Consider the following 12,833-nt stretch of genomic DNA (forward strand, 5'->3'; position numbering starts at 1 on the left):
TCTTAATTTTTTATCTCGAAAACGAAAAGAGATAGACTAATGAAATTTTATGGAACCATTACTGTTATGAAAACACACTTTCTGGCAATTTTTTCACTTTTTTAAAATGAGTGGAAGGGGTTGAAATAAACTACCCCTATCATTCTTGTTACCGAAATTTTCCGAAGAAAAATCTTATCAAATACATGCAAAATATAAAACTCACCGATTTGAAATTAAAAAATAAAATATAAAGCATTACATGTCAGGATAAAAAAAAAAATTTTAGATACTGAATCTAGTGATAATGACGAAAATAATAATAATCTAGATAATAATGTATTGCAGTAAAGTATTTTCAAATAAAATAATATTAGAAACATCCTAAAAAGTGACAGCGGCTGACTATATTTTTTCCTAAAAAAATTACAGCAACCCACTAAATTCTTTATCTAAAAATGTTTTTTGTCCTGACATGTAATGCTTTACGTTTTATTTTTTAGTTTCAAATCGGTGAGTTTTATCAAAAAAACACGAGATAAAAAAGTTTCTAAACAAACTAAACTATCCAAATATATGTTTGGTAAGATTTTTCTTTAAATTTCGTTAAAAAGAATGATAGGGGTAGTTTATTTCAACCCCTTCCACTCATTTTAAAAAGTGAGAAAATTACCAGAAAGTGTGTTTTCATAACAGTAATGCTTCCATAAAATTTCATTAGTCTATCGCTTTTCGTTTTCAATATAAAAAATAAAAGCATTATTTTTTCGTCATTTGTACCGCGATATCCCCCTAATGGTTGCCTTTTGACCCAACGTTTATAAAGCAAACTACCCTTTATTTTGAACAAGGAATCACACCCAGAAGTTTTTCGCATTTGTTTTGAAACACCCTGTATAAAGAAGAAAACATTCGACCAATGTGTACTACCAGTCATGACCTATGCATGCGAAATCTGGACACTTAAAACGGACATTATAAGGAAACTGGAGGTCGCACAACGCTCAATAGAACGAAATATTCTTGGAATAACCCAATAAGACCGTAAAAGAATAGAGTGGATACGACAAAAGTCCCAAGTAATAGATGTCATCCACAGAATCAAATCCCTCAAGTGGCAATGAGCAGGACACCTGGCAAGAAAGACGGACAACATATATACTACAAAAATTACAGCATGGTACTCAAGAGGAATTAAGAGACCTAGAAGAAGACCAAACTTGAAATTAGCGGCGCGGATAACTTGGGCCCGGCATAGCTAACAATAGACAACAAAGTGACCAACTACAAAGAGAGTACCTAAATATGTATTTCTATCACCTACTGTCATTTTTCTTATATGCCAATAACCTAGCAGATATTTTTATTCTTAAATATATAAGCATCTTCACAATTTTCACATATTTTTTAGTGCCGTCATCTTGTGGAAGTCCTGACAAACTAATCAACACCACAATAGCCGGAAGTGACTACAGTCTTGGAGCAACAATCCACTACAACTGTCCAGAAGGGCACATGCTCATAGGAGACAGCAACAGGACTTGTGGAAAGGAAGGATTTTGGACTGGCATGCCTCCAACTTGCAAATGTATAAAACCTTTATATCTTTTCTACCAATTCACTCGGTAACGAAATTTTGTTTTATTATTTTAGTTGTTGATTGTGGAAGTCTGTCTAACATGGATCATGGAACAGTTACTCTGAAAGATTCCAGAACTACTCATGGAGCTAGAGCTATATATACTTGTCATGAAAACTACACATTAATAGGTAAGTCAATAACAATCTTCTGTATCTTTCTTTATAGTTTCATAAGTTTAATCATTTCACTTGACCTTTGTGAAAACGCGCTTTTAAACTGATTTTTTTCTGATATAGGACACGAAATTAGAACTTGCGGTGATGACGGAAAATGGACCAATTCCACACCTCAGTGTCTTTTCGATTGGTGTCCAGATCCGCCTGATATCCATGGAGGGGTTGTCCATACCTCTGGACACAGAGCTGGAGATACTGCCACTTATACCTGTCAATCCGGCTACGTCATTTCCGGAGAAGGGGTAAAATCATTCCTATAATGTTATTTTTATATATTTTTTAACGTCCTTTAGAGGGCGAGTTTAGAGATTAAGTGCACATATTTTGTAAATATGTTGGTGTATTTCGATCCCAGGAACACTAGTCTATGAGGAATTTTTCCTATCTATTTTTTTCACAAAATAATTGATATTTTTTATTTTTTGAAAGGAAAAATTAAATTTGTTTTAATTTTTAGTTAAAAAACGTAATATATTGATGATATGGCAGCACAAATAGTAGATTAAATTTAGAGAGACTAAAATACCGAAAAAATGACAGTGGTTTTCAAAATTACACAACACAACTTATTTGAAAAACGGTAAAGAGAAAATATTGTTTCTTTTATCGAGATCTACCAGCCCTAAAAATGTGCACTTATTTAACTTACTTATTATGACTCACCCTGTATATTAGAAGTGCAATAAGTAGCACATTTTTTTGATTTGGAATATACCGGGTGCGCCTCAAAAGTGGCTCACCCCTAAACTTTTTATTTTTTAGATAAAAAAACGAGATTTGGTATGTTAGTATATGAGATAAATTCGGATTGATTGACGTATTCAGTTGTTTTTGGTCACTTCCTGTTTTACCGGAAATGACTACAACTTTTGATTTTTAAATGGCACCCTCTGTATTTTTTTACTTTATTCGATAGAGAATGACTTTTCGTGTCTTGTCCTGGCTGATTAAAAGATGTCCAAATCGTATTTTTAATCATATCTCAATTTTTTCAAATAAAACAAAGGTGGCTCATTAGTATATTTGGAAAAAGCTTTTTTTACGAATAATTTAGTACCACTTTTTGGTATTTCGAGTCAAATTGTCGTTATGGACTGCATGTTATAATTTCAAATAAACCATATGCGAAAATGTCAAAAGTTGACATATGATAATATGTCATTCAATTCAGAATGTCATTTTCTATCGAATAAAGTAGAAATATACCGAGGTTGCCATCTAAAAATCAAAAGTTGTAGTCATTTCCTGTGAAACAGGAAGTGACCAAAAATAATTGAATACGTCAATCAATCCTAATTTATGTTTTTTTATCTGAAAAAAAATAAAAAAAATATAGAGGTGACTCACTTTTGAGACGCACCCGGTATATTAAATATAAAGACATAAGTTACAGCTTATTGAAAGTAAGACAAAATAAAATTTTAATACAGTAGATAAAAATCTTGACACAAATGAGATATTTTATTGCAACAAAGGTACTAAGACATTCTTTTTTTAATTATTTAGGTACTTTCTTGTGGCTTGGGTGGTGAGTGGTCTGGCAAAGCTCCCACGTGTAAGTACGTCGATTGCGGAGCTCCACCGAACATAGATTTCGGTCGGTACGAACTTAGGAACAGTACCACCACGGTAGAGAGTATTGTGGAGTACTTTTGTGACAACGACTATTGGTTGGATGGTCAAAAAGTTCAGAAATGTACGAGGGAAGGCAAATGGTCTGCAGACACGCCATTTTGCGAGTGTAAGTATATACAGGGTGTTATAAGTAGTAAGTAGTTCTTGATATTAACTAATTTTCCGTTTTTTTTTTGAAGTAATAACATGCGAAGAACCCGACGTACCTTCAGGAAGTTACGTAGTAGGGGTAGATTTCAACGTCCATTCCAACATAGAGTACCACTGTGAAGTTGGCCACATTCTTCGCGGTGAACCTTCACGTCTATGTCAAAGAAGTGGTGAATGGTCTGGTACTACACCAACGTGTGAATGTAAGATTTTTTTTGTTTAGATCGAGTTGATTTGGATATTCTATAAAAAAAATGTTTTAGATATTGATTGTGGTAAAGTTCCTACAATGTTGTATGGAGAGGTACACTACACTAATGGTACTACATACTTGGGAAGCGAACTAACATACACTTGTGCCAAAAATTACAAAACTATTGGAGTTACTAAACGATATTGTATGCAGAATGGTCTTTGGAGTGATGCGACTCCAAAATGTGAAGGTACTACATATTTACAATATTAAAATGTGATATAGTAAAATGTGTGTGTTGTTTCGTGAATAACTTCTTAGAGGTTATTTTTTTGCAACGCGGGTTCATTTTTTGAAAACTACATACTCTTTCCTACAAAAAAGGTACTCTTGTTGCACATCGCCCAGAGTGATGGTTTTCGAAAAAATTGACGGCAAAGAGCCGATGCTCCGATGGGTTGGTATCAACATAAACTTATGAAAGTTATGGCGGTTCAAAAGTAACCAAGTAGTTGTCAAATAATTAATTGAACAATCAAAATTTTGTGATTTTTAAAATATCTTATTGCTTTAAAAAACGAAATAATCCACTAGATTTCTACTTCTGGTGCCACTTTGAAAGCTTTGGTTTACTCAGTGCCGATTAATACTGAAGAGCAACTACGGCAACGCATTATTGACTGTTCCAATCAAATTCGGACAAGCACCAAGGATATTCCACAGGGCAGTGGCGGATTAAGGGGGGGCGGAAGGGGCGGTCCGCCCCGGGCCCCGTTTGGGCAAAAAAAAGGGCAAATTTTGTATGGCACTCGTGTGTTAGTAATATAAGTTACTTGAGAACACACTAGTACCATAAATAACTATTTTTACGTTTTCTTATTGTTTAAATAAAAAGTTATTAAATTTTTTATATCTGTTTTCAGAAATCAGATGCCCTGAGCCTATTCTAGCCGAGCACAGCATTCTCTCAGTGACCGGAAATGACAGAATGTATGGTAGAACACTTATAAGAACAGCTGAAACTTCAAACGTTGGAGCTTCTTCCTTCAAAATCGGTGCTTTGGCCAAATATAGATGCGAAAGAGGGTATAAAGTAGTAGGGGAACCCCTGAGTACTTGCGAGGATAGTGGACAGTGGAGTGGAGATGTGCCACAATGTGTCTGTAAGTGTGTTGTAGATTGTAGCCCAAGCAGCATTTGGACGTCTGTAGCCTGTACTAGTTTGGAGAATAATTTTTGGGTCGAAACGACGTTGGATACCTACGTTGGCTAGCAGCCTAATTTATCACAAACTGCACCGTTGTTTAAAATCCTAATTCACAGAAATACAAAACTATAAAAATATGGCGTCTAAGTCGCGTTTTATCCTAAATTGGGATAATTATAGTAAAAATATTATTTTTATGATTTAGTTAGAGACATATGCCAGATGGCAGTAAAGGAAAACAAAACAAAAGTGTTTAAGTGTGGAGGATGTTTGAAAATCATAATTATTGAATCACTTTAACCAACTCTGTAACTCGTTACCCAATGCAAAAAAGTTAAACGCAAACAACTTTATTGATAAAAATATTGTTGCTACTTTGAAAAAAAGTTTTAAAAAATTTCTCAAAAATGTTTTTTTAATGAAATGAGAATAATTTCGCAGTCGAAAAAAAAAATGTTTCCGCGTGTTGTTTAGGGTCAAATATTTCAAGTTAATGTATTCAAAAAGCAGGAGTTGCTATTTTAGAAACAAAACATTTTCTTATTCAACAACATGGCGGCTTTCACTTTGTTGTTTTGGAGATTAAGATGGAGTAGTTCGGGTAGTCGCATACTGGACTAATAAAGTCGCAGTTCAGCCTTAACAGGTAGTATACTAGGTATACTAGTCGCAACATTGCCTAATTTAGTCATCCTAGAGTTTAGACATGGCCATCAATTGTCAAACGTCAAAGCAAAATTTGCTTGTCCTACCCTCTATATTCTAAATAAACGAGCGAGTGGATAAAGTATCGGTAATATGTCGATGTATATTTAAATTTAGGGTATTTTATATGTGCCTTTCTTACGTCCCATTTTAATTAAGTTTTTTTTTATAAAAACAAAAACAGCACTGAACAGAACAATGAAGTAAAAATTTAAGATTTAAGGTTATGGTTCAGAGTTCAATACAGTTGCAAAAAGGTAGTGGCTCGACGTCCTACCAACGTAAGAATAAGGAAATCTAAACAACGTTGGAATTAGTAAAACCTGTAAAACAGACGACGTTTCTATAACGTTGGAATAGGTCCGGAAACTGACGTCGGAAAACTCTCTATTGCCCAACATTGTAACTACGTTGTCCGAATCACCTAAAGATCACTTAAGCAAAAAAGGTTACAAGACAACGTTTATTCGACGTCGCAGAAGCTTTTACTTTGCTGTAGTACTAGTTAAACGTCGGCACAACGTTATAAAAACGTTTAAATTTATGTTAATACCCAAGGTACGGAGCTAACTATTTTTTGTAACTAATCCAACGTTGTGTTTAGTAAACATGTGGTCGCAAGTCGTAAAAATGCTACTTGGGAGATTGCATAGGAGGGGGGAAAGTTTTGTGTTCTTTGTGTTCCCCTTTCTTGAGATATAGCTGATGATAATACAGTCTCAGTGCTTTGAGATAAGCCAGTATCTGAGACTGGTTTACATCGTTTTAGTTAGTTCTCCATCTCCGATATGTTTTTTTTATTAATCTTAATATACCTACTCTGTTTTTTTATTAATCTAAAACTTATTATATGACTGTCTTTTTTCTCTTAGATGTGGACTGTAGAAATCCAGAAAAAATCAACAACGGTATTGTGACTTTACCATCAAACGCTACTTACTATGGAGCACTAGCTCTGTACTCTTGCGATCCCAATTTTGAACTGGATGGTGTTTCAAGACGTTTGTGCTTGGAAAATGGTACATGGAGCTCAGACACGCCACTCTGTAAAGGTACGAAAATGTTTATTTATTTTCTGGCATGTTTTTCTAATTTTGTGAACATGTGTACATACGTATTTTAGTTGTATTTTATACACTTAAGAAACAAAACATTATTGCATAGATGAAATTCTTCCTAAAATACTTAACGATTAATCTTCTAAAAAACTAGTTATTTGGTTCTTGGTTTGATAGAAATTCAATGTAAGAACCCAGACACCTTTGCTGGTGTTGAATTCAAGATCAGTACTCACAGCGTCGGTGGAGTGGCTCAGTATTACTGCTCTAGAGGACATACAATGCAGGGTAATTCTACCAGGATATGTCAGAAGAATGGGTCTTGGAATGGGTTAGCTCCAACGTGTGTTCGTAAGTACTTGTTGAATATACAGGCTGAATTTATTTTAAGAAGAAAATTAATGTTCACAATATAGTCCAGTTGGCTGTGAAATTACATATAAAATGAATTTACATATAATATGACAGCGATCTTCATTTCATAGCCATCGCTGACGCCGTTTTTTTTTCGATCATACGGTACTATAAAATCGAAAAACAGTTTCAAAGACGGTTAATTTTTAGTAAATGAGTCTAGAGATTAACCCCGCAAAAAGTATCATTAATTATCATTCGCAGCCGTCTTTGATACCGTTTTTTTTTCGATCATAGGGTATTTAGGAATTATTTTAATATTACTGAACACACAACCTTTTTCAGCTGTCGATTGTGGGCATCCTGGTTTAATAGAAAATGGCAGAGTGATAGTTACCAATGGTACAGTTTACAACAGTGCAGTAGAATACCTTTGTATCCCATCCTACGAAAGGATAGGACCTTACTTGAGGAAGTGTCTAGATAATGGATTATGGTCAGGTGATCAACCAAGATGTGAAAGTATGTTACCAGTTTTTTTGTTTAATTGTTTTGTAATTTTCTGTTTTTCTTTTGTATTTTAGTGGCTACAGAAGAACCTCAGGAAGATTCAAATTTGGGTACAAGTATAGGGATAGGTGCAGGAGTTGTGGTATTTTTGCTGGTGCTGTTGGGGATCATTTACCTAAAATTGTAAGTCTCTTTTTAGCTAAAATATTTTAGGTTTAGAAAATACCTATTTATGGTACAATACCTATAATTATAATACCTATTTATGGTACAATAGAGGTCAGTTCAGTATTGCAAAACTTTCTGTATAGTCTGTCTAACGAATCAGGGAAAATTTCGACAGAAGAGATTCAAAAAATCACAGAAAATACAACTTGTATGAGAATGAATATGACAGACACAATAATTGCCACCGTCAGAATAAAATAAAGAATGAATAGCGGATTGTGGAATAGTCAATTACAATCTTCACTGAATTTTTTTAACCAAAATTGTGATACTTATAGCATTATTTGTTTCAAGAGAATTATATTTTCAAATATAGAAGAAAATCGCTATGATCAATGTTAATTGATCAACTAGTATGCGGATTGGGAATAGTCAATATACATATAGTGGATTGTGGAATATAGTCATTAGTCATTGCTTCATTAGCATTTTGCAATTCTCATTGGATTTTTTTCTAAAATTGTGATCAAAGAAGACAGAGCAGAAATAATAACTATTTTCTAATAAATAAAATTTTATACATAAGAGGAAAAAAATCGCTGTGATTATTTTATCAATGATCAAATAGTATAGTATATGATCAAATAGCATTATAATAGGATCATTAAAATTGTGATCAAAAATCAAAGACAGATCAAATATCATAACTTCTTCTTACATCACATTTTCAAATATAGAAGAAAATTGCTATGATAAAATTCTATACATTAGCTCTGACATAAGAGAAAAAAAATCGCATTGATTATTTGATCAATGATCAAATAGTACAGTATATGATCAAAAGATCAAATAACATTATAATACGATCATGAAAATTGTGATCAAAGATAAAGATTATAACTTTTTCCTACTATATCACATTTTCAAATATAGAAGAAAATTGTTATGATACGATCATTTAACCAATCATAAATTATAATCCTATCATGATCAGGTAGCATTATTATATCATGATTATGATTATCCATGATAGAAGATTATTTTTGATTTGTTTAAACGAGGATTGTCAGAGACAAATCCTCTCCCGATAAATTTTAAAAAAAAGAAATCCTCGTTTAACTGGTAGTTAATACGAGTAACGAAAATTCATACAAATTTAAAGCCTTAATAAAATTTTCACCTTTCTTACAGCAAGCTAAAGATTCTAGCGCCATCTATGACAAACCACTCAACCTAAATAAATCAATACAAATTTTGCTTTTCATAAACATCAACTAAACACTAAAATACCGATAACAATGTTTTTCATAAATAATAAAACATATCAATCTCATAAATAATATAAAATATAGTTTAGTCAAACAGAGCAGAGAATATTTGACAGTGACAGATGTTGCATTAACGCGCCTTAATTCTGAAATGTCAAATTATGTTTTTTTTTCAGACGCAAACCAGTGACTGTCAAAAACACTGAAAACATCGAAGGTGCCGAAAGGAAAGAAGATAGAAACGCTGCCGTCATGAGTTACGCAACGTTGAGTGATCGCAATGGCTACAATAACTATGGTCAAACGAATATATATGAAAACATTCACGACCATGAGAATATGTATGACGCTCCTTATGAAGAATCCAGTAGGGACAGTGGTACTTACGAACCTGAACCAATTGGTAGGAATGGGAACGTTGTTACTATCAATGGAGTAGCTGTCAGATAAGATAGACACCATAAGGTTGTTCCAATTTTGATATTAACAACTGCCTTTTGAATTGATTGTGATGCTGTACATAGATATTTAGAAAAAAACTCGTAGACAAAAGAATATTTTAATTTATTTTGGTTTAATCACGGTTTTAAGTTAATAAATAACGAACTCTTAATTGTGTAGAGTGCTTATATTTACTGCACGTGATGTTAACACAGAATACGAGAAAATTATTACCAATAAGTTACCTAGAACTGTAAAATAATGTATATTTTTAAGATGTGTTTGTAGTTTAAGGTGTACAAGTTGAATGAATGTTGTGTATATGATTGTACTGTGTATTTGGACTAAAACACGAATCATTTTTTAATGTAAATATATTTTTATAAGTAATAAAAGAAAAATGTTTTATTTCAATTTTTTTAATATATTCCTTCACCATAATGTCAATAAATTTGAGAATACCTTACTAATATCATTTTTTTGTGCCTAACTGTGACTAAATCAGCATAAACCTATCTTAAACTCTGCTATCGATCAGTGTGTACGATAGCTTATTTAATTTACATTGAGGCATCACATGAAAACAGTTTTAGTCAAGAATGTTCGTGTTTAAAACTGTTTTAGGTCTTTTTATGTACGTCCAGCCTTTAAGTCATGTTTTAAAAGTTATTTAAAATAAATATCAAATCTGTCAAATACTGTTCTATTTATTCAACAATACAAAAAAATAAATATTATTGTCTTTAAAACTTTATTTAACAGTAAAATTACATTATTTTAAGTTACATCAGCCTCAGTAATGTGTCGTAAATTCTTTTTGAAAGCTATTTTCTAAATACGATGTTTAATTAACTTTGAATGGTACAAGTTTATAATTTATACCATATATGGTCATAGTGTTTCATGACCTACATTCTGTACCAAATTTCCTTTTTAGAAATACCCGCAACTGTCATTAATCCACATCGTGACAAATCAAAAACAAATCAGAATTATTATTTTTTAGTATATAATCTTTAAATACTACAAATAAGATTTTATCTAAATATTTTAAAATATTTATTAATATGTTTTAAAACTGTCCATATGTTGCGCCAATTCAAATATGGCAAAATAGGCGTGGCAGCACTACCAATCTGAGAAGTGAAAAAAGAAAATCCCTGCTTCAACTGTCAGTCACTCCCAAAAAGTTGTTGAAAGATTTTGTAACAAAATCCACAATTTTTAGTTAATTTTGTCAGTTTTAACTGCTTTTAATAACTAATTTGGTAAGTAAATATGTGTAGATTGTTTGCTAAGATGTTTTAGAACATTTTTTAGTAGTATAAACTGTTAAAATTCAACGAAAAACCTTGAGTTTAGTGAACCAAATATTTACATGATTAATCATACAAAATCGTTTGTAAAAATTCTAACGATCTTTTCTCTGAATTGTTTAAACAAATATTGAGACACTTATTTATTAATAGAATCAGAAATTTTTACTTAAATCTTTGTAGAGTTTGGAGTATATTGTTTATAATAGTTACTGGTTTTGCAGAACATCATGTCTTCAAGAAAAACTGTAAGCCGTCGTGGAACAACCAAAAAAAGGGCTCAAAGAGCAACTTCCAATGTTTTCGCCATGTTTGACCAAGCCCAAATCGCTGAATTCAAAGAGGCCTTCAACATGATCGACCAAAACCATGACGGATTCGTTGACAAAGAAGACCTGCATGACATGCTTGCCTCCTTAGGAAAAAACCCTACCGATGACTACCTAGATGGTATGATGAACGAAGCCCCAGGTCCCATAAACTTTACCATGTTTCTAACACTCTTTGGTGAAAGACTTCAAGGTACTGACCCAGAAGATGTTATAAAGAATGCTTTTGGATGTTTCGATGAGGATAACAATGGGGTTATCAATGAAGAACGATTGAGGGAACTTTTGACCACCATGGGTGACCGTTTTACCGACGACGAAGTGGATGAAATGTACAGGGAGGCTCCGATCAAAGGGGGACTGTTTGATTATGTTGAATTCACTCGTATCCTGAAGCACGGAGCTAAAGATAAAGATGAACAGTAAAGAAATGTTTTATTCACTTGACAAGTAACCTTAATATTTTATTAATTAATTTTCTGTGGAAATTTTTAAGTATTTAACTATTTTTTTACAACTTTTTTTGGTATTCTTTTATATTATTAAAATATTGTATATAGGGAGATAGAAAAATGTTAGCTTATAAATAGGTTTTGATATATTAACAGAATTTTTGTATTTATTAAATAAATAACAGTAAAATAGTGTTTTTATTTGTTTATTCCTATTAATTTACAGGGAGAAATGATATAATATAAAGGTTCTTTACTGAAGAAGTAGAATTAATCGATTTTTGTAATAGTATGTTTGGTTGCCTAACTATGTAAACATATATTTTTCATTTTGTTCGACCTGTGGAGTTTGTTGAATGTTTTTCAATCATAAATCAAAGAGGCTTTGAAACAAATGTTTTTAAGTTAAAGGAAATTAAAATCTGAATCAAGCAACTGTAAAAAGACATTTTTTGGAGTGTTTTTTATGAAATATGATTAGTTTTGCGCGGTATCGTGTCGTTATATTTAAAGTAAATTTTCAACCAAAATCCGATTTTTAAATATAAACAGTGCAAGGAGATTACCTGGGTTTTATAAAGTGATATAAAGGTGAGCTAAACTAACATTATTTATCTTCAAAGATAACTAACAATATATGTCCCCTGATTGTCTTCAGAAGAGGAAAAACTTTTTTATTGTTGACATTCTGTAGTATAAGAAAAATGCATTCTTCATAAAAATGTTTGCTTGTCCTAAAATGAATTATTAATTCCATTTACACTTTTCCAAATTTCCAGACCGTTTCAAAGAAAATAAAAAAAACATGAAGTTATAGTCGATTTTTTTCCTAGTGTCCTAAAAATCAAAACGCGTTTCTATGGTAACGTATATTTTGTTTTCATTGTGAATTAAATATTGTGCTTCTTTAACATTAACAGCAAAAAATATGACGTTAATTAAATTTCTCAATCAAAGAATGAAAACAAAAATACGTTACCATAAAAATGCGTTTTGATTTGTAGTTTTGAAAAAATTCAACTATATATTTTCATTTTCTTTTTATTTTCTCTAAAACGGTATGAAAATTTGAAAAAGTATAAACGGAATTAGCCATTTTAAAACAAGCAAATTTTTTTATGAAGAATGCATTTTTCTCAAAATATTAATAAAAATTAAGTTTTTCCTTTTGTAAAGACAATGCGGGGATATACTGTATACCTATATGAGTACCCGTATAACTAATTTTGAATTTCAGAGTTCTTCAGAAC

General features: G+C 32.0%; 2 protein-coding genes across 2 annotated transcripts in view; both read left to right on the forward strand.

The window, feature by feature from the left end:
- The window catches only part of LOC115889946 (sushi, von Willebrand factor type A, EGF and pentraxin domain-containing protein 1-like), a gene marked incomplete at its 5' end in the record, with an annotated part of 28,928 nt that extends 19,084 nt beyond the window's left edge, over window positions 1-9,844 (forward strand). Inside the window, 12 exon segments of the mRNA XM_030910048.1 lie at window positions 1,391-1,567; window positions 1,633-1,749; window positions 1,858-2,039; window positions 3,304-3,538; window positions 3,612-3,785; window positions 3,846-4,025; window positions 4,699-4,938; window positions 6,560-6,739; window positions 6,923-7,096; window positions 7,445-7,621; window positions 7,684-7,792; window positions 9,222-9,844. Coding sequence (XP_030765908.1) covers window positions 1,391-1,567; window positions 1,633-1,749; window positions 1,858-2,039; window positions 3,304-3,538; window positions 3,612-3,785; window positions 3,846-4,025; window positions 4,699-4,938; window positions 6,560-6,739; window positions 6,923-7,096; window positions 7,445-7,621; window positions 7,684-7,792; window positions 9,222-9,495 — 2,219 coding nt within the window.
- Window positions 9,845-10,576: 732 nt separating this feature from the next.
- On the forward strand, window positions 10,577-11,776 carry LOC115889969 (myosin regulatory light chain sqh). The gene is made up of 2 exons (XM_030910064.1): window positions 10,577-10,754; window positions 11,027-11,776. The coding sequence occupies exon 2, from the start codon at window positions 11,033-11,035 to the stop codon at window positions 11,555-11,557; it is 525 nt and encodes a 174-aa protein (XP_030765924.1). The 5' UTR covers window positions 10,577-10,754; window positions 11,027-11,032; the 3' UTR covers window positions 11,558-11,776.
- Window positions 11,777-12,833: the final 1,057 nt, after the last annotated feature.

Source organism: Sitophilus oryzae, unplaced genomic scaffold (genome assembly GCF_002938485.1).
Source record: "Sitophilus oryzae breed Bouriz unplaced genomic scaffold, Soryzae_2.0 scaffold_857_pilon_pilon, whole genome shotgun sequence".
Lineage (NCBI taxonomy): Eukaryota > Metazoa > Arthropoda > Insecta > Coleoptera > Curculionidae > Sitophilus > Sitophilus oryzae.